The sequence below is a fragment of the Lissotriton vulgaris genome, chromosome 5 (genome assembly GCF_964263255.1).
Source record: "Lissotriton vulgaris chromosome 5, aLisVul1.2, whole genome shotgun sequence".
Classification (NCBI taxonomy): domain Eukaryota; kingdom Metazoa; phylum Chordata; class Amphibia; order Caudata; family Salamandridae; genus Lissotriton; species Lissotriton vulgaris.
This window is the reverse complement of record NC_141693.1, coordinates 1,902,354,818-1,902,382,369: the sequence shown is the minus strand read 5'-3', so window position 1 is coordinate 1,902,382,369 and position 27,552 is coordinate 1,902,354,818. Positions and strand designations below refer to the sequence as shown.

The following is a 27,552-nucleotide window of genomic DNA, read 5'->3' as shown; positions in this document are numbered from 1 at the left end:
TAAACAGGGAGGCGAGCCCAAAAATAGTGCATTACAGTAATCAAGTCTTCTCAGAATGGTACTCTAAACTACCAGTGGCCTTGCTGAACTTGGTGGTTCAGGCAGTATTTTACAAAGCAATCACATCAAAGCAAAGCCTGTAGAAGAAGTCTTGTTAACATGTGCAACAAGTGAGAGCCAACTATGTAATTAACTCAGTCAGAGTCATATTTGTGGCTGAAAGAGTAAGATCAACACATATTATGAACATAACGTGTTTAAATGAAATGCAAACTACAGTAATACTAGAAGCATGTGAACATGTCCTTAAGGATTAAATCATGTTGAGGCATATGTTGAGGACTGAGGCAGATTAGCTTATCTGACTGAGACATATTGCAAGAAAAAAACAGGTAAAAAATTGTAGACACTATGCATGGATGAACCAGTTGCACTTTGTCATCTGTCTAGGTTGGTGGTAGATTCAAGACCAAAGATCATATGAAGTACGCAGACTCATTAAAATACATGAAATTCCCTTTTTTAGTGTTTTCTTCAAGTGATGCTGTTTTTTGAGTAGCCTCGTGATAGCCTGAGTTTCTTAACCATCTCTGCCACTAATTTAAGTTTGAACGCATTATTCCCCATGTATTTATTCAAGTATATTATTAATTTTCTACATGTAATAAAGAACATGAAATCTTCAAATGAAGTTCTGCAGAGATTGCATCATAGCATTAAATACTTTCTTAAGTTTAATTGCTAACATATGTCCTTTTTTCTTCTAGGAAGACTTTCAGGAAAACTTGGTGAGTTTTTAATGAAATCATGTATTACTAGGAAATGTGTGACTATTATGTATGCATGTATTTCTATAGCACAAATCTAACCAAACGGCAACATGGCTTTGTACATTGTCCAAGAAAAGTATAAAATCAATGAGTAGGAGAAAAAGAAGCTGAGTTGTAAATCGTTAATCCATCAAGATGTAATATTCTTTAAAGTGGTGATCCTTCAACTTTTTTCAAACTGAAGTAGAGTTGGGGCCATTCTGATGGATACAAGGATACTGTCACAGATCCTGGGTGTATAGATGGAATAGGCCTGCTGCCTAATTTTTTTCCTTTTTACACTTCTGTCTGCTGGTGTGCCAAGATCTAGTTGAGATTGTGGGTTTGTTTCCAAGATAAGAGTGGGTGCTTTTGTGATACTTTTGCAGGGCCGGACTGGCCATAGCGGGCCCCAGGCATTTTCCCGGTAGGCCGCCAGGGTGGGGGCCGGTTTTGGGCCCCTAGGGGGCCGTTTTTGTTACCCGTGCCCGTGCCTGGACCGTGCCCAGCGCCAGGACCCCTGCCCCGACGATGCCAGCCCACACGACGGGCCTATGACGCCGCCACCCTCAACGCACTCAAACCCGACCAGAACCCCGCCTGCTACCGAGCCACCCCGAAACGCACCTGCGGACCCTTCAGCTGCCAAGCCTACAAGTTCACCTGCCTCCGGACCTGCACCGCAGCCAAAAGACCAGGCACCAGCAACAACCACCTAAAGTGCATCCTGCTCAACACCCGCTCCGTCCACAGACACGCCATCGAACTCTGAAACCTGCTCGACACAACATCACCAGACATCGCCTTCCTCACGGAAACCTGGATGAACGCCTCCTCAGCGCCCGACATCGCCATAGCCATCCCGGGCGGATACAAGATCACCCGGAGGGACCGCGTCAACCAGACCGGAGGAGGCATCGCCATCGTCCACAGGAACACCAACCGCATCACGACCAACTCCAACGACACCTTCACCGCCGCCGAACACCTCCACTTCCAGATACACACCGACCCCAAGACCACCCTCAGAGGCACCCTCATCTACAGACCCCTGGGCCCACGCACCCAATTCAACGTAGACATCGCAGTCTTCATCAGCCCGCACGCCCTCCCCTCCGCTGACTACATCCTCCTATTGGTCCTCAACTTCCACCTGGAGAAAAACAACGACACAAACACCACTGCTGGCCAACCTGCTGGCCAACCTCGCCAACCTCTGACTCAAGCAACTGGTGAACACCCCAACCCACTACGCCCGCCACACGCTTGACCCCGTCTTCTCCTCCAGCAAGCACATCTCTTTCAGCCACTCCACCGGACTTCATTGGACAGACCGCAGCTGCGTCCACTTCAGCTTCAGAAGAACCACGACTCACCACCACCCACAACAGCCCGCAAACACCACCAGCTGATCCGCACCACCAAAAGGACAACATTCAAAGAACGACTGGACAACAACACCCACAGCAAGGAACTTTTCAGCATCGTCAAAGAGTTCTCCAACCCCAACGCCAGAAACAACAACATCACACCCTCGCAAGACCTCTGCGACTCACTCGCCACCTTCTTCCACCGCAAGATCACCGACATACACAACAGCTTCAGAGCACAGACCACGCACCCAACCACCGAACCAACCCCCCCGACCATCTTCCTCTGCAACTGGACCCCGGTCAGCACCGAAGACACCACCCGCACGATGGACACCATCCACTCCGGATCACCAACCGACCCCTGCCCCCACCATGTCTTCAACAAAGCCGACTCCATCATTGCACCCCAACTCCAGAATATCATCAACATCTCCTTCAACACCGCCACCTTCCCGGAGTGCTGGAAGCACGCCGAGCTCAGCGCCATCCTGAAGAAACCAACAGCGGACCCCACCGACCTCAAGAACTTCCGCCCCATCTCGCTCCTCCCTTTTCCTGCCAAAGTCATCGAGAAGACCGTCAACAGACAGCTAGCCGCCTTCCTCGAGACAAACGGATCCCTCAACCCTTCGCAGTCTGGCTTCCGAGGCAACCACAGCACCAAGACCGCCCTCATCACAGCCACCGACGACCTCAGATCCCTGCTCGACAACAGGGAAACAGCGGCCCTCATCCTCCTGGACCTATCTGCGGCGTTCGACACTGTCTGCCACTGCACCCTAGTACAGCGCCTCAACAACATCGGAATCCAAGGGAAAGCTCTAGAATGGATCATCTCGTTCCTCACCGGTAGAACCCAGAGAGTCCGCCTCCCCCCGTTCAGATACGAGGCCACCGAAGTCATCTGCTGCGTACCACAAGGATCCTCACTCAGCCCCACCCTCTTCAACGTCTACATGAGTCCCCTTGCAGCCATCGCACACCAACACGACCTCAACATCATCTCCTACGCCGACGACACCCAGCTGATCCTCTCCCTCACCAACGACCCCACCACCGCCAGAGCCAACCTACACGAAGGGATGAAGGACGTTGCCGAGTGGATGAAGACAGCCGCTGAAAGTGAACTCAGACAAGACGGAAGAACTCAAAGTACTGCTTCTCAGCAAATATTGGGGTACCTAACTTTACCAACTCTGACCCTGTCCACTCTCCTCTCTTTTCCTAGCTCATTTAATTGCAATACTATATCCCTTGTTGAGATTTTTACATACTGTTAATTTTATTCTATTTTGTCTTCTCCACTTGTAAATTACTCTGAATGCAATTTTTTATTCATTTGTGAATTTTCTTCCTTTTGTAACTCCACTGTAACATGTTTACCTCCCTTGTAAAGCGCTCTGATACTCTTGGGTCCGCAGCGCTATATAAAACCTTTGAAATAAATAAATAAATAAATAAATAACTAGTATAACAATATATATTATTCAAGTTAGAGTAATTAATAAATATTTTAAAGAATTGTTATATTTTAACTATATAATAGAACACAACCCACAAGAACAGCGATATAATTCATAAGATGTCTCCCAATCCAAGTAAATCTCTGCAAAAGAACAACTAATAAATCATCATATCAATTGCGTAAACAACATTCTCTCATTAAGTCAGTCATACCATACTAGCATCCATACATCTGTCATACTAACAAAGCCTGACAATAAAAAATGCATGTATGGACAGAAACCTCACAAGAAAAATTATAAGGATATCATTCACAACCCAGTGTCTGGGTAAGACCTGTGGTGCTGTATTGAGTTGGGCAGCCAAGAATTGACTGAAGTGCTGTAGGGATTTAAATGAATGAGCTAGTACCCAGCGATAACAAAGTACATTTTCGTGGGATTAGTATCATTGGTTCAATAAACATTACTTTCATATGTCCATAGAGAGAGGAAATGATAGATCAGATACATATAAACACTACAGTAGCCTCTCTTTCTTTGCATGTACCCCTACGGGGTTCCTGTCAGGGCGCAGTGCCGAAGCGCATTTCGGTGAAAGGCTTCACTGTAGCAGCCACATTCTTCAGGGCATAAACAAATAGACATCCAGGGGTGTGCCACATAAAAAAATGGAGGAGACAGGTGGGTGCCTTACGAGTGATAAAATTCAGGACTCCATTCTAAAAAATAAGGCATGGGTGGGCTCAGGTAATGGCAAACTTCGTATCCCCGTCAAGCCAACAAAAGTAAACGAGATCAAGATTAAAAAGATGATAACACTGATACAGGTGTCCAGTGACTAACCTATGCCTCAAAGTGTAGGAATAAAAATAATAATGAAAGTAAGTGTGATGGGGAGTGTGGGCAGTATAAACAAGCGAGGTGAAGGGGCTACAGATAATCAAACAATTAAAAGAAAACTTGGAGAAATCAAAGGCAAGTAATCAACCTTCACCAAGTAAAGAAAAAAGGGGGTGTAAAGAGCTAGAGGGCGTTATGGAAAAAGAATATATCGAAAACCAAACACCTACAACAGCGAAAGGTGATCCTAAGCATGAAATCACCATCAATTGCTGACAAGAGGTGTAGATACGCAGTCTATGCTGACGATTACTATCAGTGTCTGATGCAAATTCCAACCAAGAGTAAGGCTGGCTGGTATGAGAAAAAGCTAAATTCAAAATGATGCTCTCCTATAGAAAATGGAGAATTAATAATAGCAAGTAGAACAAGCAATACCCAGAGCAAAAACTATGTGGCAAGGAAGATTCCCTTATAGTAGTGATGTCAAATCGCCAGCTCGAGACATGAGGGATATTTGCTCAATGGCGAGAAAAGAAGAAATGGAATGCCCTGAATCTTGGTTCCAGCGCCGAATCTTCTAAAACAAGAAGAAAAGGGGAGAACAATCCAGGCTGAGTAGCTACCCAGGCTGTAAATGCAGCATAGCAGCTATGATAGGGTAAACAGGAAAGCCATTGGAAAAGCAGAGAAGATTGGTAAAATCCCAGGGAGAGGGTAGTTAAACCAGATGGGCAGAATAACGGCGACAAGATTAAAAGAGAAAAGCACATCCAGAGGCAGAAATACCGAGCTTTAACATTCACTCAGCAGTGACCAAACGTATACATGGGAGTGTGATCAGAAAGAAAAAAGAAAAAACGGAGATGCCACGACAGACATGAGATGGAGTCTCCAGAGAGGGGAGGAAGGCATCCAAGCAGGGTGTCCTCCTTACCCGTGTAGAGATAATGCCACCTGCTGCAGGCTCATCCTAGGGCGGAAGCCCTTCTCTAGTGAATCCTGATGCTTTCAGCGTCTAAGGACATCAGTCCGTCAGGAGAAGAAATCCTCTCGGGAACCGCACAAGCGTTAAATAATCTGCTTCCAGGGAGTCGTGGGCAAAGAGTCGAGGGCGCAAAGGCCTTTAAAGCTCCTGTCCATAACGTTACGTCATACCGGCAGGAGGATCCGGTCACCATATAGAGAGTCAAAAGGGTAATGAGTACCAAATCATGAAAGAATTAACATGGAGAAAAAGAAAAACCATAATGAAAATAATAGACAAATGTATAAGAATGAGCGCGGTCGGGTCCAGACGGCCAACTGGTAATCTATCTCACAGTCACAAGCGAAGAAGCCCATAGCCGGAGAGATGAGTACTAACAATAGAAAACAAAATTATTTTCGTCAAAATAAAGAAAAATGTGGGACACAACCATAGCATCAAAATAATGGGTGTGATAGAGGTACCTACCCCATGTGTTGAAGAAAGAATGGGGAAAGCCTAACACAAGAGGCAGACTGAGCCAAATAAGAGTGAGTGAAAATAAGGACCCGGCAGAATTCAGAAGAGTCCAATAGCAGGATAAGCAAAATCCAAGAGGCCAAGAAAATAATAAAATAAAGAATGTAAAAAAGGAAGCCCTCCGGAGTGCAAAAGCCGAAAAAGAAGGAGTCCAAAAAACAGTCATAACCAAAATACAGGCAAGGAGCGAACAAATGTTGAAGGAAAATAACAGGGAAGAACACCAGCGTAACCCGGGGACTATTAGATAGCTTGGGCCTAATTTATGAGCCCTTGCGTCACTTTTACGCCGCCGGTGCGTCACTTTTTGTGACAAATCAGTGGCGTAAAAAATGTGCCTTTTTGCTCCATATTTACAAAGTGAAGCATCTAGGTAGATGCGTCACTTTGTAAACCCCTGTGCCACATTATACCTGCGCCAGGTATAATGTATGCATGGGGGGCGTATTGACGCAAGAAAGGGTCATGGAAGTGACGCAGTGAAATCTATGAGATTTCACTGCGCCACTTCTAGGACTCAAATGCGTCAAAATCTTACGCCTGCCTCACAGCAGGCGTAAGACTGACGCAGGCCCTTTCACATAGGGCTTGCCCCATGTGAAAGGACACATTGCTGGAGTTGCGTCACTTTTGTGACACACTCCAGAAATGCGTCACTTTTGCGCCTACAGATACGTCAGAAATACTGATGTATCTGTAACTCCTTGTGACATGATGTGTCATACTGTAAATATGACGCATCATTGGTGTCGCAAGGAGGGCGCAATGAAAAGTGACACATCGCTGTTTTCACGCAGCGATGCGTCACTTTTCATAAATGAGGCCCCTTGTTCCCAGGGAGTGGTTTTGTTCAATCCTTGTATTTGAGAGTTGAGGAGAAAAATCCAGAATACCTCCTTTTTTTACGAAGTTTGGTATCATCACATCCTCTTATTGTTCTGATTTTCTCCAACATCGTCCATCTGAGTTCCTTGTCGGTATATCCCAGGTCAAGCCAATGTTGGACCACGGGATTAGTGATTTTTTTGCTGAGAATATTCGACTTGTATTCTCTGATGCGTGTTCTTATCTCTCTGCTGGTCTCGCCCACATAACAAAGGTTACATGGGCAAAGGATACAGTAAACCACGTTAGAGGTCCTGCAGTTGGTCATACTGCTGAGTTCTATACTTTTGTGTCCAATGTCAATTCGGTCAGATATGATGGCATTGTCACATGCCTGACATGTACCGCATCTATGGTTGCCTTTGATGGGATTGGCACCTGTAATCAATTTCTGCACAAAGGTATCTTCTACCTTAGGTTTGGCTCGCACTAAAAAGTTACGTAGATTCATGTTCTGTCTAAAGGCAAGGGTGGGTTTGGGTAACTTGGGGACATCCTCACTCATGTTGAGAAGATGCCATTCTGAGTATATGGCCTGTTTAATTTTTTGGTCTAAGTTAGAATGTCAGGTAACGCAAACCAATTTCTTTTCGGTGTGGTTGCTTTTGGGGGCAAACATGGGTTCCCTATTATATTACCTGGCTCTTTTGAATGAGTCATAAACCAGTCTTTTAGAGTATCCTTGAGCTAAAAGCTTGTGCTTAAGGGTCTCAGCATGTCTAAGGAACTAAAAGATGTTCGTACAATTTCTACGTAATCGTACAAATTGGCTCAAAGGAATGCCATCTTTCTGACAGCGCTTGTGGAAGCTGCTGTAGTTGAGTGATCTATTTCTTGCGGTAGGTTTAGTATAAAGAGATACAGAGAGATGTTGATTATCATGCTCTAGCCAAATATCTAAGAATTCGACCCTGTCTCTACTTTTTGGGGGAGTGAATGTGGTTGTTATCACAAAGATTAACCCGTCCCGCTCCAAACATTGGTCCAAATCATTCTCTTTGTAATGCCACACTAAGAAGATGTCATTGATGAACCAGTACCAAGCTGGCATATTTCCAAAGAAGGGCTCAATTTTGTTATCAATAAACTGTTTTTCCGAAATTGCCCATATACAGGCTGTCCCCCCTGGTGACCACTTGATCTGTTTATATAGCTCTCCGTCAAATTCAAAAAAGTTTTTTGTTCCAATCTCCAAGCACTGAATCAAAAAGTTACAGTTATGTTCGATCCCGGGCGAGATCAAACAGTTTTGGGCCACTTCAAGTGCCTGTTGGCATTTATTATTGTCAGGCTTTGTTAGTATGACAGACGTATGGATGCTAGTATGGTATGACTGACTTAATGAAAGAATGTTGTTTGAGAAATTGATATGATGATTTTTTAGTCGTTCCTTTGCTGTGATTTACTTAGATTGGGGGACAAATTATGAATTATATCACTGTTCTTGTGGTGCAATTTTGTAAAGAAAACATATATGATCATGCCATTTGATACGTTCTGTTATATAGTTAACATATTATAAAAATTCTTTAAAATATTTATTAATTACTCTAACTTGAATAAAATATATTTTTGTACTAGTTATATATGTTTTTGCTATTTCCTTGTTATATTTAGGTGTCTGCGCCATTTCTGGCCCTTTTACCCGCTTGAGACATTTGTGCAGCTATCTAGAGATGCTTTGCACTCAGTTTATCTTGTAGGCAGGTGACACCCATTCCCTTCTCGTGTAGGGTTTCCTTTCTAGTTTTGTTAAAAGAGAGACCTGGTACCAGGTTTTGTTATCTGTTTTTGGCAATATGGCCCTTGAGGGTGACTTTAGTGTCCAAGGTGATTCTAGGTGACTTGTTATTCAGTGAAAGTTGGGGTTCAAAGTCGTCAAGGTTCATGTCATTGAGAGTCAGGTTTGAGTTGTATTTTCATCATTATTCAAATCAAAATTCAATAGAAACCTGACTCAATTATATGAACCTGGATGACTTTGAACCCCAACTTTCCCTGAAATCCAAGTCACTTTCATTCATCCTGGATACCAAACCCACCTTCAAGGAACATATGTGGGTAACTCAGCACTCTGTGAACCATCTGAATATATAATACCATATAATTATGCACAAATAGCGTCCACGTTTGTATGATACAATCTTGTTATGTCCAAACTTCCACATTCGTTTCCAGGGATGAGTAACATAGAAGTCAAGATGGGCCACAGTTTGGTTTAAAATCAATTCTTTATTTATAAATTCATCTTATGAAACAAGTTTGATTGTTGATAAAACAATCATCAATCATGAAAGCCAACATGTATTGTTCCTTTGGGGCATTTCAAATTACTCATTCATTTTATGCCTGGATGATACTCTTTCTTCTTCATATGTGCACAATAGTTAGAACATCCTGATCACGGTTCCCGCAGACAGGGTCCTGAGCATCCTATCAGATGGCTGTCAGCGGAAAACTATGGGAAGCATAAAAAGGATGTACTAACTATTTTTAGTGATTGTATTGGAGATACATTATTATAAAAATTAATAAAACAAATAGAGATACCCCGTGTGTAGACCAGTACTTGAAAATTAGCATTATTGGTGGGGATTGATTTCACTTTACCGCCTGAAATAGTACTGACCCAAATCGATAAACCACCCAAAGGTCTGCCAAACTTAGGATGAGGAGATATAATATTGAAACACTCATATCCTTCAAGGTATAACTCTTTAGTTGCTCAGGTCTCCTGGAGCATAAGAATGTCAAATTGATTGATCATGTTAACCCATTCTTCTATATTTAAGTTAGAGGCCAAACCGGCCACATTCCAGCTCAGCACCCGTAATAGGGATGGGTCAGTACGATTATCTGAGATGACACTTTCCACCCCATTGTCAGTATTAGTTATAACAAACAATCTCCATGGGAGCAATAAAAACGGGGTCAGTTGATTGAGATTGGGGTATAGGACAATCAAGGGTATCTAGATCGGAAATGGCAGAGAACCTGTTTGTCAGCTGGAAGAGTGGGCTAGTGAATGGGCATTGTGTAACTGGCGGTCTATAAAAGAAACCAAGAGGTAATACACAAATATTTGTGGGTAAGGGGAATTAGACTCTCTAGTATTCAATATAGATCTACAAATGCTTGTTAACAACTCTTACAACTTAACTTTTATCTGTCTATTCTATTAAAAAATGTACACTAGTCCTCACAAATAGGAAAATCCGTCAATTAATCTATCATATATTATATATTATACATCACAATAACATTATGCAAAATTATACAACAACATCACTCTCTGGTCGGATTTCCATGCAAACACATACACATTCCCCATCAACATATTTAAAATATGAGCACTACAGCTACTTCTAAATGTGAATCACCATTATTCAAACTCTAATCTGTAAATGCAGTCGGCCACCATTGGCCACTTTCCTCTGCGCTTAGAGAGGATAACCCTCAAAGCATGTGTCTCATAGGTAATTGAATGACTTCTGAATATTAAGTCCAGCATAGTAATTTGAGTGGTCAGATTATGCTTGAAGGTAAAGTTTGATGACATCAGCCTTTCAACCGTCCCTCTATGTCAAATATTGAAACCCATATTGGCAACCTTACTTCCGAATCACCCACATAGGCTATTGACTATGCAGCACCTTAACTTAAAATTGTTCAACACATGTATATAATCTTGCATGCAGTAACCTCATATCACTTCATTCCTTATATCTACATTTGTGTTTACCTTTTCCAAAAGACAAGTCATACAATAAACACAAAAACGAATGGAATGAAGTCTGCATTGTTCTCACCGTAAAAGCACCAATCTCTGGCTCCTTTCCAGCCCCAATGAATTGGTAGAACTTGATAAAACAAAGTGTCTGCTTACCTCATCAAAGATGCAGAATGATTTATGCAGCGGGGTAGGCGGTGTTCAGGTGTGATAGTAGTCAGTTGAGGTCAAAAGGGACCCATAGGCTGGATTGCCAACTGTTGCAGGGTAACTTAAAAATATAGAAAAAGACAAGTTCCTCTTGGCAAGGTAAATACAGCTCTTCACCCTTCGTAGCAGGGAGAGAGACTGCCCTCACGCAGGTAAATTGCCGGTCTCAATTTGCTGCTTTACAGGCAGCTATTTTTATACACAGTCATACAATACTTGAGACAAAACATTAAACAGTGAATTACTTGGTGGTTATATATTAATCATGAAAAACATCAAGTCACTTGTGACCCTAAACTTGAACCTAATTTTCTACAAATCGTCTATTGCAGTTCTTACAATGCTTCACAAACTAGAGGTGTGGTGCAGCAGCCAGAGCGGCTGACTCCAGAGCGCGGGGATCAAGGTTCGATCCCCGAAGCAGGCTGCAGCTCAGGGCAATAGCTCACATCTCCCCAATGGCATGAGTGCCTGGACGCTCTTAGGGGTGATAAGTTCACGCTTTACAAATGTGGATTTATTCTCTACTCTTGAGTGCATGTGTATTTGTGTGTACACTTTATCATTCTGCTCCCAAGACCTCTTATCAAATTCTGTGCGTTCTTGACTAATTCAACTCCTGCTCCTATTTTTCAACCATGTCTTTAATTTGTTAAGACAAGAGAATGTGTACCTGTGTGCTAAGTTCATAAATTCCTTAAAGCTTGCGAAACATGTTTTTTTTTTAACTACTACCTTGCAGGTCCTGCATTCTATTTTCAAGTGAACTCTTCACCTCTCTCTCATCAACACAAGACTTTAGGTCTGCACTGCTCTTGTCACCGCATATAGTGGTGTGACGCTCTCTACTGTTGTCTGCTGTTGTGCCATTTCTTTACATTTAATTTCTTCTATAACATAAGTCACCCCTAAGGTAGGCCCTAGGTAGCCCGTAGGGTAGGGTATTGTGTAAGTAAAGGTAGGGAATGTACTTTTTTATGTTTGGGTATGTCCTCATAGTGAAAAACACCTACATTAGTTTGTCACTACTATGCGTCCTACTCCTCTCATATGTTAACATTGGGAATTCCTTATTACACTTTTAAGCAGTAATTCTTGATTAGAAAGCAAGAACTGTGTTATTTTTTATATCTTTGGAATGGTAATGAGAATTCTTCTTTATTGGTAAAGTTGTATTTCACATTACTATTTTAGAAAGTGGACATTTCTCAGCTCTTCTTCCCCTTTACCAGCAGCGATCATGCTGGCCTATTAATGGCACTACTAGACATCTGTGAAAGGTTGTGTGCAATATGTCAAGCTACTCTAATCTTCCACCTGTAATTCCAGATATTAGGATAGGGAAGGGAAGGGCTCCTGAAGAGCCTTGGTGTAACACTAGCACAATCAACCAGTACAAACTGAAAGTGAGTAGAGTTTAACATAGAGTTGCACAAGCTCTGGCAATGGCGGACGTTAACAGGCTGTGGCCTGAATCAAGGTCAGAAACAGTACAATATGAGAAGGTAGGTACGGTATGAAGTGGGAGCCAGCTCCAAGAAACAGACTGGCCATACCCCGTAACCTGCACAATGTGGTGGCCTGCTTGGCATGGGGGAGCAGAACACGAACATTCTCACCCCTGTAACACCAGACTTGGTAGGGCCCTATGCCTGGCAACCATGGCCCTCATTGTGGTGGCAAAGAAGCAACATGCCCCTTTTCCCATCTCAGCATGTACAGCTGCTAGGACCCCGGCGACCAAGGCCTTTGGAGGTAGAAGATATGAGTTACAGCATGTATCTCCTCAAAGCACAAAATGCGGGCCCGATGGGACCTCATGTCTGACATGCTTGACCTACATGGGTGCGGGTAGCTGAGCTGCTCCCACACTTTATGTAGGTATGATGTGACCCCAAGCCTGGCAAGCATTTGGTAGAGTACACAAGTCAGTTGATTTGTAGTCCACTTACGCGAATGGAGAGGCTATAATTCTCACAAAAGTGTTTCCCTTTCTGCTGTTGCAGGTGGTCACCAATACAGATGTTAGAGGCAATAGCACAGATTATTCCAGGAAATGCTCATATTATCATTTTAAACATTGTGGCACTTGTATAGACAGTCCTGTTTTTTCAAGATGTACTCACAGAATGTCTATGGCTGTTTCCATGTATGATCCTCTGGGGCGACTTCAATACCGCCCTGGATTATGCTAGATTATGTAAATTCAGCACCCATGCCTCAGTCCACTTTAGCTAGTAAAACTACGGAGTTTGGTCCTGGGACAGGGGGCAGCTGGACCCAATTTACAGTGAACAGAACAAAAATGCTAGCCCTCCTAATTATTTAGTCTCGCCTTAAGTTTATGAGGCAACAAACAAAAATCAACGTTTCTTTGTTTGTATGGGTAATTTTATTTAACCCTTTTGTTCATTATTTTTGGTAAGATTTATCTTTTTCATAGGCAAGAAGAACACTTTATATACATCTAAATACAAATACAAAACATTTATGCATATTTACAACATCTATACAAATAACACATTGAATCAAACAATTATCAACAAACTTCTCGCATGGGAAATATATAACAGTTCCGTGTTCACAAATAATTAATCTTTGTGAAGTGATCAAAAAACAGCTACTAGACCCAGAAGGTTGAAAAGAAATAATGCGACAGAAATCAGAAATTAATTCACAGTTAATTCCACCAGTAAAGACTGCACCCGTCAAGGGCAAATATTTTGAACTGTCTGTCTGTCGTTTGCCTTGCCAACGCGTTTCGAATCTGTCAAAGCTTACAGATTCTCCTCAGGGCTCTCTCAGTGTTTTCAATCTAAACAAAGGAATAAAACGAAGCTTGTTTCAGTGTTTGTGACTTACTTGTAAAACACCCCCTAACTTAGCTGGACTATGCTGAAAAGGTTACCTTTATACAGAATGCGGTCGGCTCTCGTGATTCAGTTGTACACGAAGGGCTGTGCGCCGCATGAGGCCAGTAAAATAGAAGAATGATTCTGGAAAAAATAAATAAATCAAAGGCTTACAACGCCATCTGGAGCAGTGCCAAGCGACTACTACAGACCTAAAGCTGCACGCTCATACCTTAGTCGAGTGTGGCATTAGATGCTATCTTAGGTCCTCTGTTTGCTCATTCTATCCTTTCTGTGTGACCTGTAAAGCATAAGGGTCACGCTCAGTATTGAAATTAGTTATGGTACAAAAACGCTTGTGTGATGCTGCGGGACAATGTGAAGCCACCTACCTAGAATCCTGGTAGTGAGCACGGGGCGTCGGTCGCCATGCCGTGTGCTCGTTGTCTTAATCTCACTCGGATTGAATCAAGGGCGGGGGTACGTGTTCCTCGCCGTTGTTTACAGTTGCGCGGCTTGTTCGCGCTGCAAGACATAAAAAGGTCCCTTAGTCCCTGACTCAATACAGTTTGGATGTACTAAAGTCTCACGCATTGGGAGCCTCTCCCACGCTCACCTTTCTTCCTCAGGAGCGAACCAGGAAATGCAAACACAGGAACAGCCTGGTGGCTGTGTAGGGCTCCTACATCATAGTGAGCCTGGAGCTAAGCATTATGGATGTTGTAGACATACTTAGCTCCAGGCTCACTATGATGTAGGAGCCCTATACAGCCCGCCCTTGATTCAATCCGAGTGAGATTAAGACAACGAGCACACAGCATGGCGACCGACGCCCCGTGCTCACTACCAGGATTCTAGGTAGGTGGCTTCACATTGTCCCGCAGCATCACACGAGCGTTTTTGTACCATAACTAATTTCAATACTGAGCGTGACCCTTATGCTTTACAGGTCACACGGAAAGGATAGAATGAGCAAACAGAGGACCTAAGATAGCATCTAATGCCACACTCGACTAAGGTATGAGCGTGCAGCTTTAGGTCTGTAGTAGTCGCTTGGCACTGCTCCAGATGGCGTTGTAAGCCTTTGATTTATTTATTTTTTCCAGAATCATTCTTCTATTTTACTGACCTCATGCGGCGCACAGCCCTTCGTGTACAACTGAATCACGAGAGCCGACCGCATTCTGTATAAAGGTAACCTTTTCAGCATAGTCCAGCTAAGTTAGGGGGTGTTTTACAAGTAAGTCACAAACACTGAAACAAGCTTCGTTTTATTCCTTTGTTTAGATTGAAAACACTGAGAGAGCCCTGAGGAGAATCTGTAAGCTTTGACAGATTCGAAACGCGTTGGCAAGGCAAACGACAGACAGACAGTTCAAAATATTTGCCCTTGACGGGTGCAGTCTTTACTGGTGGAATTAACTGTGAATTAATTTCTGATTTCTGTCGCATTATTTCTTTTCAACCTTCTGGGTCTAGTAGCTGTTTTTTGATCACTTCACAAAGATTAATTATTTGTGAACACGGAACTGTTATATATTTCCCATGCGAGAAGTTTGTTGATAATTGTTTGATTCAATGTGTTATTTGTATAGATGTTGTAAATATGCATAAATGTTTTGTATTTGTATTTAGATGTATATAAAGTGTTCTTCTTGCCTATGAAAAAGATAAATCTTACCAAAAATAATGAACAAAAGGGTTAAATAAAATTACCCATACAAACAAAGAAACGTTGATTTTTGTTTGTTGTCTCATAAACTTAAGGCGAGACTAAATAATTAGGAGGGATAGCATTTTTGTTCTGTTCACTGTAAATTGGGTCCAGCTGCCCCCTGTCCCAGGACCAAACTCCGTAGTTTTACTAATTATAGAGCGGGAGCACACCCGCGAGAGTCGAAAGGGCAACAAGATTTTTCCCACGGGAGAAGTCCTGCGAACTGAAAACCGGGAGAGACATCTTGTCCCTCCAAAGTAATGGGCGAGAAGGACACTTTATCTTTTTCGGAAAGCCATATCCAGAACTTGTTGGCTAACTCCCCCTTTGCTGAGGTTACTTTAAGTTCTTCTGCCCAACAGCAGAATGAAACAGATAAATTGACCAGGCTTCGTAAAAAACACATTCGCACCGAACTTCACGGATATTTTCTTCTGAAGCACCTAAGGGGTGGGACCATCCCTTGGGGACTTCAGGTCAAGAATGTACCGGTGATATTTACTGAGGATGCGGACTATAAGAAGGGCTTTAGCTGCATAAATACGAAGTGCAGCAGGGACCTTATGGTCCATACCATAGAAACAGCGCAGAGATTGTGTGCTAAAGAACTAGAAGAAATCGATGAACTGACTAAGGCCATAGCAGAAAGCCAAGTGATTCCAGACTCGAAGGCATTGCTAGAGAAATTAGATAAAGAAATACAAACTTTTAAGGATAATACCATCAATAATAAAACAGCTCAGTTTGAAAGGGACTCTAAATCCTTCACACTGGAGAGAGCTTATCCATTCCTCAAAGAAGATTATTATTCCCAAACTGAATCTCGAGGGGCACTGTCAAATTTTCAAGGACGATCCAGAAACAGATTCAAAACATTCTCTGAAACTTCATCTTCAGGGTCTTCTGGATCTGAAGCGAGAGGAAATTCCAATAAGAAACAAACTCCTTTTTTAGAGAAGGGCCAACAACAAAAGGTGCGATTTAAACCGGCATGGGAGATGCGAACCAGGAGAAATTATTACAAAACGTAGGGGGCTCCTGCACCATAGTGAATTTATCAACTAGAACTTTGACAAAGGAGGAAGAATCTGTCCTTAACTTAGGACTCAAATTTGTTCCATCCAAACGAACAGACTTTACCAAGATTAAACTGGAGGCAATAGAATTTTGCCGCAAGATCCGACTTAAAGTCTTTTTTGCCAACCAACCTCCTAGTGCCAGTATGGAAACAACAGGCCTTAGGAATAAGTCCACTTTTGTACCCAATCAGAATATTCCCAAACAGGTACACGCATTTGAACAAATTTTGTTATCCTCAATCAACAAACTTGAGAGTAAGCAGAAATTCGTGAAGCAAAACATCACGAAGGGACAACGTTTGGCCCTTAAAAGTCTGAAAGAAGATCATTCATTGATCATCAAACAGGCCGACAAGGGCGGGGCAGTGGTGTTATGGCCCCGAGAACAATATCTTGCGGAAGGGGCACTGCAGGTAAACAACCTAGAATGGTACAGAAAACTGCAGGAGGACCCACTACAACAGATTCAGTCTGCAATCACAGAAATTGTCCAAATAGGCAGAGAAAGTGGTTTCTTGGGGCCTAAAGAGAGTGATTTTTTTGGTAAAGAAATGCCCAAGAACTCCTGTGGCATATTTCTTACCAAAGATTCACAAAAACTTGTCCAACCCACCAGGGCGACCGATCGTGTCTGGCTGTGATTCATATCTTGAGCCTGTGTCGAAATATATAGATTTCTTCCTGAAGCCCTTTGTGGCAAATGTGAGGTCCTATTTAAGAGACACTACTGATTTTCTGGTCAAGGTTGAGGGGACCCCATTCGATCATACGTCACAATTCATGGTAACCATGGATGTGACGTCCCTATATACCCAGATACAACAAGATGAGGCACTGGAGGTCTTGGAACTCTATCTAGACTTAAGGGAAAGACCACATAGAGTCCCAACATCCTTCATTTTGCAATTGGCCGAAATAACCCTCAAAAGAAATTATTTCCGCTTCAACGACGATTTCTTTATGCAAATCAAGGGCACCGCCATGGGGTGCCCTTATGCCCCAGAAATGGCCGTTCTATACATGGCCGAATACGAGAAAAAGTTTGTGGAGGCAGACAACCCTTTCTCGCACCACATTGTGCACTGGTATCGTTACATCGACGACGTGTGGCTCCTGTGGCAGGGGAGCCACGCCGAGTTGGGTGACTTTCACCAGTGGCTCAATAACAGACATAAGGACATAAAATTTTCAATTGACTCAAGTAATGTTAAAATGACATTCCTTGATGTGTAAATGAGAGATGTTGACGGTACCTTGAAGTCCTCACTCTTCAAGAAAGCAACGGACAGGAATACCATACTCCACTATGGGAGCTCACATCCCAGAAACCTGAGGGCAAATTTGCCTTATGGGCAACTCCTGCGAATCAGGAGAAATTGCTCTGAGCTCACACAATTCGAGCAACATGGATCAAAATTTTGTGAAGAACTAACGCAACGAGGTTACCCTAAAAAGCTTCTTAAGCACTCTTTTAAAAGAGCACGTTGTACACCGAGGGAGTGCCTTTTTGAAACAAAAGTAAAACGTGATCTTGAGAATCTAGTATGCGTGACGACATTCTGTGCGGAAACTCACAACATACGCCAAATGGTATTGAAACATTGGCACTTGCTGGAACAATTAGAGACACCTATTCCTCGTCCAATATTCGCTTTCAGAAGAAATCCAATTCCAATTCCAAAAATTCTTTATTTCGGCCACATAGGCCATAAAAGATACAATAAAATACAATACATATTTTACACATTATTTACATATAAAAAGATCTACTGGGTCTGCATGGGGTAAGGAAATCAGAATATTGGCCAACAACTAGTCCGTGCGGACATTAGATTAGTCAAACCCAAAAGTGACTTGTTGTCCAAATGGGGTCTTAAACCCGTTGAGGGACACCATAGGTGTGGGAATTGCATTGCGTGCGATACAACCATTGAGGGCACCACCTTTCAACATTCCAACACGTCTTGGTCTCATACCAGTTTCACCAACTGTAAAACAAAAAATGTCGTCTATGCCATAATTTGCGCCTGCCAAAAAATTTATATTGGTAAGACCAATCAGCAGGTCAACACACGTATGACCCAACACAGGTCGCGCATAAAAAAGAAAGTACTAACTGCGCCCCTCGTCCAACATTTCTCCGAAAAACAACACGGGGAAAATGATTTCACTTGGACCGTGTTGTTCAACATTAATCAGCCAAAAACGGGTACCAATATAGAACAGATCCTTTTAAAAAAAAGAGGCCTACTTGATACTCAAGTTCAACAGCACCCAAACGGGGTTGAACACACTTTCAGAAATCTCAAGATTGTAATAAGTTCATGCAAAATTTGGAAACTACAACATCCATAATGCTTAGCTCCAGGCTCACTATGATGTAGGAGCCCTACACAGCCACCAGGCTGTTCCTGTGTTTGCATTTCCTGGTTCGCTCCTGAGGAAGAAAGGTGAGCGTGGGAGAGGCTCCCAATGCGTGAGACTTTAGTACATCCAAACTGTATTGAGTCAGGGACTAAGGGACCTTTTTATGTCTTGCAGCGCGAACAAGCCGCGCAACTGTAAACAACGGCGAGGAACACGTACCCCCGCCCTTGATTCAATCCGAGTGAGATTAAGACAACGAGCACACGGCATGGCGACCGACGCCCCGTGCTCACTCCCAGGATTCTAGGTAGGTGGCTTCACATTGTCCCGCAGCATCACACGAGCGTTTTTGTACCATAACTAATTTCAATACTGAGCGTGACCCTTATGCTTTACAGGTCACACGGAAAGGATAGAATGAGCAAACAGAGGACCTAAGATAGCATCTAATGCCACACTCGACTAAGGTATGAGCGTGCAGCTTTAGGTCTGTAGTAGTCGCTTGGCACTGCTCCAGATGGCGTTGTAAGCCTTTGATTTATTTATTTTTTCCAGAATCATTCTTCTATTTTACTGACCTCATGCGGCGCACAGCCCTTCGTGTACAACTGAATCACGAGAGCCGACCGCATTCTGTATAAATGCGTTTCAGCATAGTCCAGCTAAGTTAGGGGGTGTTTTACAAGTAAGTCACAAACATTGAAACAAGCTTCGTTTTATTCCTTTGTTTAGATTGAAAACACTGAGAGAGCCCTGAGGAGAATCTGTAAGCTTTGACAGATTCGAAACGCGTTGGCAAGGCAAACGACAGACAGACAGTTCAAAATATTTGCCCTTGACGGGTGCAGTCTTTACTGGTGGAATTAACTGTGAATTAATTTCTGATTTCTGTTGCATTATTTCTTTTCAACCTTCTGGGTCTAGTAGCTGTTTTTTGATCACTTCACAAAGATTAATTATTTGTGAACACGGAACTGTTATATATTTCCCATGCGAGAAGTTTGTTGATAATTGTTTGATTCAATGTGTTATTTGTATAGATGTTGTAAATATGCATAAATGTTTTGTATTTGTATTTAGATGTATATAACGTGTTCTTCTTGCCTATGAAAAAGATAAATCTTACCAAAAATAATGAACAAAAGGGTTAAATAAAATTACCCATACAAACAAAGAAACGTTGATTTTTGTTTGTTGTCTCATAAACTTAAGGCGAGACTAAATAATTAGGAGGGCTAGCATTTTTGTTCTGTTCTCAGTCCACTTTAGCAGCAGCAATATTACATTTGATGGAACCTAGAAACTCATTGACATTTGAGGCAATAGAGTTCCCAGAGTATTGGGGGGCTCATTCTAATCAACAGTTCATAACATATGACCTAGTATGGACTAATTTCCTACCTCAAGGGATGCCTGTCCTTAGGTGACAACCATAGAACATGTGGCCAAGACACTGTCTGACCATTCCCAAGTCATGTAGCGCTTATGCATTCCAGAAAATGTGCAGTATATATACACATGGAGGCTCTCGATCAGGACATTAATACTACACTGCTTCATGTTAAACAGTGGATCAGAGATTCTACTTCTACTGATGCAGTAGTCTGTGCGGGTATCCAGGAGGAGCGCTTAGGGACTCGCACACTGAAGCCAAGATTTAGACATGTTGGTTGCATGCAGGGGGCATGGGAAGGGTAGTCCCACTCGCCAAGTCCATATTAGGGCTGGCTGGTAAGCTTCGCTCTGCCGGCGGAGTGCGCAGAGTTTACCACTCCGCTCTCCTCTTGGAGTTGGAGCTTAGCAAAAACTCCACCAACTGCCGGTGGAGCAGAGTTTACCAATGTGCGCACTCAGGTCACTTTATACTGCACCCCTTAAGGGTTGGCTTGTGTATGGTCGCAATGGAGATGCACTGGCTCTGCTTCTGGGCTGCAATTGGCTTCCTTTGCCCTTTGGTCCATGCATGCCTGCTCGCTTCCTGCTCCTCGTGGGTGTGTCCTGGAGTAGACAAGGCAGCGTCGGAGTAGAAGAGTTGCAGATGCAGATTTCCTGGCCTCCTTCTGACTCACAGAAAAGGTATGATTTTTTACTTTTCATATTGTCCCCTTGCTTTAGGGTGACCAGAATTTTAAAACCAAAACCTGGGATATTTCACGAAAATAGAACGGCTGCAATTTTACTTCAAACCAGCGCACAGAATGACAGCGCACCTCAGCCAAGAATTACAGAAGAGGCAGTGAGAACTAAATAAAATGTACTATTGAAATCCAGTAGCATGCCTGTTGGTTACATTGCTTTTTAGGTCTCGCCTTTACCATTCCGCAGGAATGGGAAATGGGGAGAATTCAAGTCGGCAAAATCCTCTTCAAACCAAGGGCTTTCAGCCCCGTGGTTTTCTTGCAGTTCACGTGAATCACGTGAGCAAACATGCACGAGCATTCACGGCCAGGGCTTCTCCTCCCCTAGCAGCACTCCTCCCACACCAGCAACTCCCCCCTCCCACACCAGCACCTCCCCTCTCTCTCCCCACAAACACAGCCTTGCCGTAGCAGCACTCCTCCCACACCAGCACCTCCCCCCTCCCACACCAGCACCTCCCCTCTCTCTCCCCGCAAACACAGCCTCTTTGTTTTTCTTTTAACAGTAAATAATGGCGGCCGCCCATCTTGTTTACATCTCTGCCATACCCCACTCTGTGTCTTTCCACGTCCCAGCGCTCCTTTTCTCCCCCTTCCTTGACCCAGCTTGCTTTCTTAGCCTTCCCTTCCTCCTGCTCAGTGTACCCTCTCCCCCGGCTCCTGTCGCTTCCTACCCCCACCTCTCCCTCGAGCACGTTTCCGACACATCTTTGTTTTTCTTTTAACATTAAGTAATGGCGGCCGTGCATCTTGTTTACATCTCTGCCATACCCCACTCCGTGTCTTTCCACGTCCCAGCGCTCCTTTTCTCCCCCTTCCTTGACCCAGCTTGCTTTCTTAGCCTTCCCTTCCTCCTGCTTGGTGTACCCTCTCCCCGGCTCCTGTCGCTTCCTACCCCCACCTCTCCCTCGAGCACGTTTCAGACACATCTTGGTGTTTGTTTTAACAGTAAATAATGGCGGCCGCGCATCTTGTTTAAATATATATTTTGTGGTGACTTGCGCTGTCACCTACAACGTCCTACAGGGTCCTTCTGAGTAAACACCAAGCACAGCTCACCATGCCTCTCCCCTCTCCCTTGCAACCACTCTTTCAGAGACACGCTTTCCGTTCGTGCAGCAGGTGCGGTGGCACTGGGACACAGGCATCAGGAATCCAAGAAATCAAATAATTTCTTTATTTTACACTAGGCAGGAACCAAGGGGTCCATTCCCTTCCTTGCACTTGCCGTGTCTTGTCTGCTCTTTATCTGCCTTCTAACCCCCATCTCTGCCATACCCCACTCCGTGTCTTTCCACGTCCCAGCGCTCCTTTTCTCCCCCTTCCTTGACCCAGCTTGCTTTCTTAGCCTTCCCTTCCTCCTGCTCGGTGTACCCTCTCCCCCTTCTGAGTAAACACCAAGCACAGCTCACCATGCCTCTCCCCTCTCCCTTGCACCCACTCTTTCAGAGACACGCTTTCCGTTCGTGCAGCAGGTGCAGTGGCACCGGGACACAGGCATCAGGAATCCATGAAATCAATTAATGTCCTTATTTTACACTAGGCAGGAACCAAGGGCCCATTCCCTTCCTTGCACTTGCCTTGTCTTGTTTTTTTTAAAGCATACCACCCTGTCTTTCACTTGCTGAAACACATACACAAAAACATCTCTGTTCATGGCTCTTCGTTATCCTATCCCAATCACGCCCGCCAACACGCACAACACGCTCTCTTTTCCATTGCATACCACCCTGTCTTTCACTTGCTGAAACACATACACGAAAAAAACATCTCTATTCGTGGCGCTTGGTTATCCTATCCCAATCACGCCCGCCAACACGCACAGCACGCACAAACAGCCCACAGACTTTCTCTCTTTTCCATTCACGCACGGAAACACGCACACGTTGACCACATTTAGACGTGCATCTTGCAAGCAAACCCCCCCTGCCTTGTGTCTCATTCATTCATCTCCACGTTTCTGCCTTTCATATTCAGACGTGCACTTTTTTTTTCCTTTAAAGCATAACACCCTGTCTTTCAATTGCTGAAACAATTACACCAAACCATCTCTCTGTTCCATTCACCACGCAAGGCAACATGCACAAACAGTCCACCAAAATCATCTCTCTGGTCGTGGCTCTTGCTTATCCTATCCCAATCAGGCCTGTCCACACGCACGACAGTCACAAACAGCCCTCAGACTCTCTCTCTTTTCCATTCACCCACGGAAACACGCACACGTTGACAACATTTAGACGTGCATCTTGCAAGCATACCCACCCTGCCTTAGCTTATCCCCCCCTGTCTTAGCTTCAGTCTCATTCATTCATCTGCACGTTTCTGCCTTTCACTCGAGCAAATACGCACTAAAAGAACAATCTAGACTCTTTCACATTCATGCACGACAAGTTCTTTTTTTTTCTTCTTTATTTTCCCCTCTGTAAGGTGGGAAGGGGGCCAGAGCCAAACGTCTGGGGCCTAACCACCCCAGGAGACTGAATTGCTTTCATCACAGTCGTAAAGATTCTAATCTACTGTCGGCCATCCGCTGGGAAATGCAAATGTAAACTAAAGAGACCGAAAGGCGCCTTTTTCCTGCAAACAAAATAAAGCAAGGGAATCAACTTTAGAAACAATGTGTCAAGCGGCACGTTCTTTTACACATTCGATTACATGCACGTAAAATGGTCTTATTGTTGATTTTTAGTTACGTTTCATAGTGCAAAGTTACACACAAAACACGCATAGCACCATCCGTAAGGGCCTGCTTAGGCCATTCACCCACAACAAAACGCCGATAATGAGAAGACATTTTACGTGTGCGGACAAAGTAAAATACCACATTCAGTGTGAGCCTAGAAAAATGTACTAGGATTACGCAAATCACTATTGTATTTGGATAATAGTGTTGGGAGTGCTACTTAAACACGGAATCACACATTTGTAAGACCTATTTTAAGAAACGATAATCGTGCAAATATTGTGCCCCCACGGAACTCATTGCCGAACAGAGCCAAAATGAATGACTCCAGAACTTTCGGATATGCAATTACCTGATGTGCATAAGGTACACACACAGTGCATAATGCACACACTCACTGAACACTGCCCTAACTCACAGTGCACACTGCACTCAGTCACACTGCACCAAGGCCTCACTTGCACTGCATACAGCTCTCACTTACACCACACACATCCATCACTCTGCGCACACAACCATCACTCTCAGGGCACACACTATCTTGAGCCTATTCCGCAGCTCCCTCCTAAGGCACACACACATCACACCACTTCGCCACATCTATAAAATGCGGTTGCATGTACATTAAAATTATTTGTGACGAAATTCTCAACTTTGACATACATCACAATACACAGACACTACATCTCAAAACACCTTCGTCACATGCATGCGCACACTCGTGATCCAACTCTGATGCTCACTCATTTTGTACAGCCAGCTCACACCACTTCGCAACATCTTCAAAACGATTTTTCTTGCGAATTAACGGCTAATATAACAGGGCATTTTATACACATTTGTCCCATGCCTGCATAGCCCATCCTTCCTACTACGCTCTTCTATCATTTTTAACATACAGCTCACCCCACTTTGCAACATTTAAGTAACGCTTTTGACTGGAAACAAAACATTTTTAATGATGCGGATTTAAGACTATAGACTTCCTACAGCTGTACGATACCACATTCAGTATGACCCTACCAAAATGTACTAGGATTACGCGAATCACTTTTGAATTTGGATAATAGTGTTGTTACTGCTGCTTAAGCCCGAAATCACAATTTTGGTACCCATATTGTTAGAAAATAACATAGAGAAAAAAATGTCTCCCCACGGAACTCATTGCCGAATAGAGCCTAAATGAATGATTCCAGAACTATCGAATCTGTAATTAAATGATGTGCATACTGTACACACACACTGCATAATGCACACACTCAATGCAAAATGCCCTAACACACAGTGCACACAGCACTCAGTCACACTGCACCAAGGCCTCACTTGCACTGCATACAGCCATCACTTACACTACACACAGCACCACACTAACATCACTCAGCAACACAGGCACACACACCAACAGCTATCAATGGACGCTTTCACCAGGCGTACACACACACCAACAGTCATCAGTGCATGCTTTCAACAGGCATACACACACACACACATAGACAGCAGTCCACGCTTTCACCAGCACAGCACCACTCATCACAACAACAGCATTACTCAGCACCACACTAACATCACTCGCCAACACACCAGCATCACTGTACACCACCACAACAACAGCATCATTCAGCAACAACACACTATCGCTCTACGACACAGCAGCACTTATCACCACCACAGCACCACTCATCACCACAACAGCATTACTCAGCAGACAAACGTCACACAAACAGAACATGTACGCTTTCAACAGGCACACACACCAACAGCTATCAATGGACGCTTTCACCAGGCGTACACACACACCAACAGTCATCAGTGCATGCTTTCACCAGGCATACACACACACAGACAGCAGTCCACGCTTTCAACAGGCATATACACCACCGGCCGTAAGTGCACGCTTTCAACACAGATTTTAACATAGCAGACACAATTACAGGTATAAAAGCATGCTATTTTACAGTTCAGTACTGCTGTAGTATGTATGAATGAGAATGTTGGTCTGCTAAATACGGCTGTGGTGGTGCAGAGTGATGCTGTGTTGTTGCTCAATGATACAGTGGGGGTGCAGAATGATAATGTGGTCTTGCTGCGTGTTGCATTGGTGGAGCCCAGTGATGCCGTTGTTGGGAGAAGTGCTACTATTGTAGTGATGAGTTATGCTGTGGTGGTAATCATTGAACACAAACACAGCACCACTCATCACCAGTACAGCACCACTCATCACAACAACAGCATTACTCAGCACCAAACTAACATCACTCGACAACACACCTGCATCACTCTACAACACCACAACAGCATCATTCAGCAACAACACACTATCACTCTACAACGACACAGCAGCACTCATCACCACCACAGCACGACTCATCACCACAACAGCATTACTCAGCAGACAAACGTCACACAAAGGAAACATGTTTTCACCACCACAGCACCACTCATAACCACAACAGCATTACTCAGCAGACAAACGTCACACAAACAGAACATGTACGCTTTCACCAGGCACACACACCAACAGCTATCAATGCACGCTTTCAATAGGCATACACCCACACTAACAGCCATCAGTCCACGCTTTCAACAGTCACACACACCACCGGCCGTAAGTGCACGCTTTCTACACATTTTTTAACGTAGCACACACAATTACAGCTATAAAAGCATGCGTTGGTGCTGTAGCGTACTGCAGTAGTATGTATGAATGAGACTGTTGGTGTGCTAAATACGGCTGTGGTGGGGAAGAGTGATGCTGTGTTGTTGCTGAATGGTACTGTGGGGGTGCAGAATGATAATGTGGTATTGCTGCATGTTGCATTGGTGGATCTCAGTGATGCCGTTGTTGGGAGAAGTGCTACTGTTGTGGTGCTGAGTTATGCTGTGGTGGTAATCATTGAACACCAACACAGCACCACTCATCACCAGCACAGCACCACTCATCACAACAACAGCATTACTAAGCACCACACTAACATCACTCAGCAACACACCAGCATCACTCTACACCACCACAACAGCATCATTCAGCAACAACACACTATCACTCTACAACGACACAGCAGCACCTATCACCACCACAGCACCACTCATCACCACAACAGCATTACTCAGCAGACAAACGTCACACAAACAGAACATGTACGCTTTCAACAGGCACACACACCAACAGCTATCAATGGACGCTTTCACCAGGCGTACACACACACCAACAGTCAGCAGTGCATGCTTTCACCAGGCATACACACACACACACACAGACAGCAGTCCACGCTTTCAACAGGCATACACACCACCGGCCGTAAGTGCATGCTTTCAACACAGATTTTAACATAGCAGACACAATTACAGGTATAAAAGCATGCTATTTTGCAGTTCAGTACTGCGGGACTGTGGAAGAATGAGACTGTTGTTGTGCTAAATACGGCTGTGGTGGGGAAGAGTGATGCTGTGTTGTTGCTCAATGGTACTGGGGGGTGCAGAGTGATCATGCGGTGTTGCTGCGTGTTGCATTGGTGGAGCTCAGTGATGCCGTTGTTGGTAGAAGTGCTACTGTTGTGGTTTTGAGTTATGCTGTGGTGGTAATCATTGAACACCAACACAGCACCACTCATCACCAGCACAGCACCACTCATCACAATAACAGCATTACTCAGCACCACACTAACATCACTCGCCAACACACCAGCATCACTGTACACCACCACAACAGCATCATTCAGCAACACCAAAATATCACTCTACAACGACACTGCAGCACTCATCACCACCACTCATCACCACTACAACATTACTCACCAGACAAACGTCACAGAAACAGAACATAAACAGTGCATACATACTACGTTTAAAAAAATTAAATGTCAGAAAACAAAGGACAATGCAAAGCGGCGAGACAA

The 27,552-nt window shown here is 43.9% G+C and overlaps 1 protein-coding gene across 1 annotated transcript in view; it reads left to right on the top strand.

Annotated features, from left to right (window-relative positions):
* The window catches only part of LOC147717678 (butyrophilin subfamily 1 member A1-like), a 692,641-nt gene that overhangs the window by 495,620 nt on the left and 169,469 nt on the right, over positions 1–27,552 (top strand). The window contains exon 6 of the mRNA XM_086924470.1: positions 768–788. Within this exon, the coding sequence (XP_086780596.1) occupies positions 768–788 (21 nt within the window). The remainder of the gene's footprint in view (positions 1–767; positions 789–27,552) is intronic.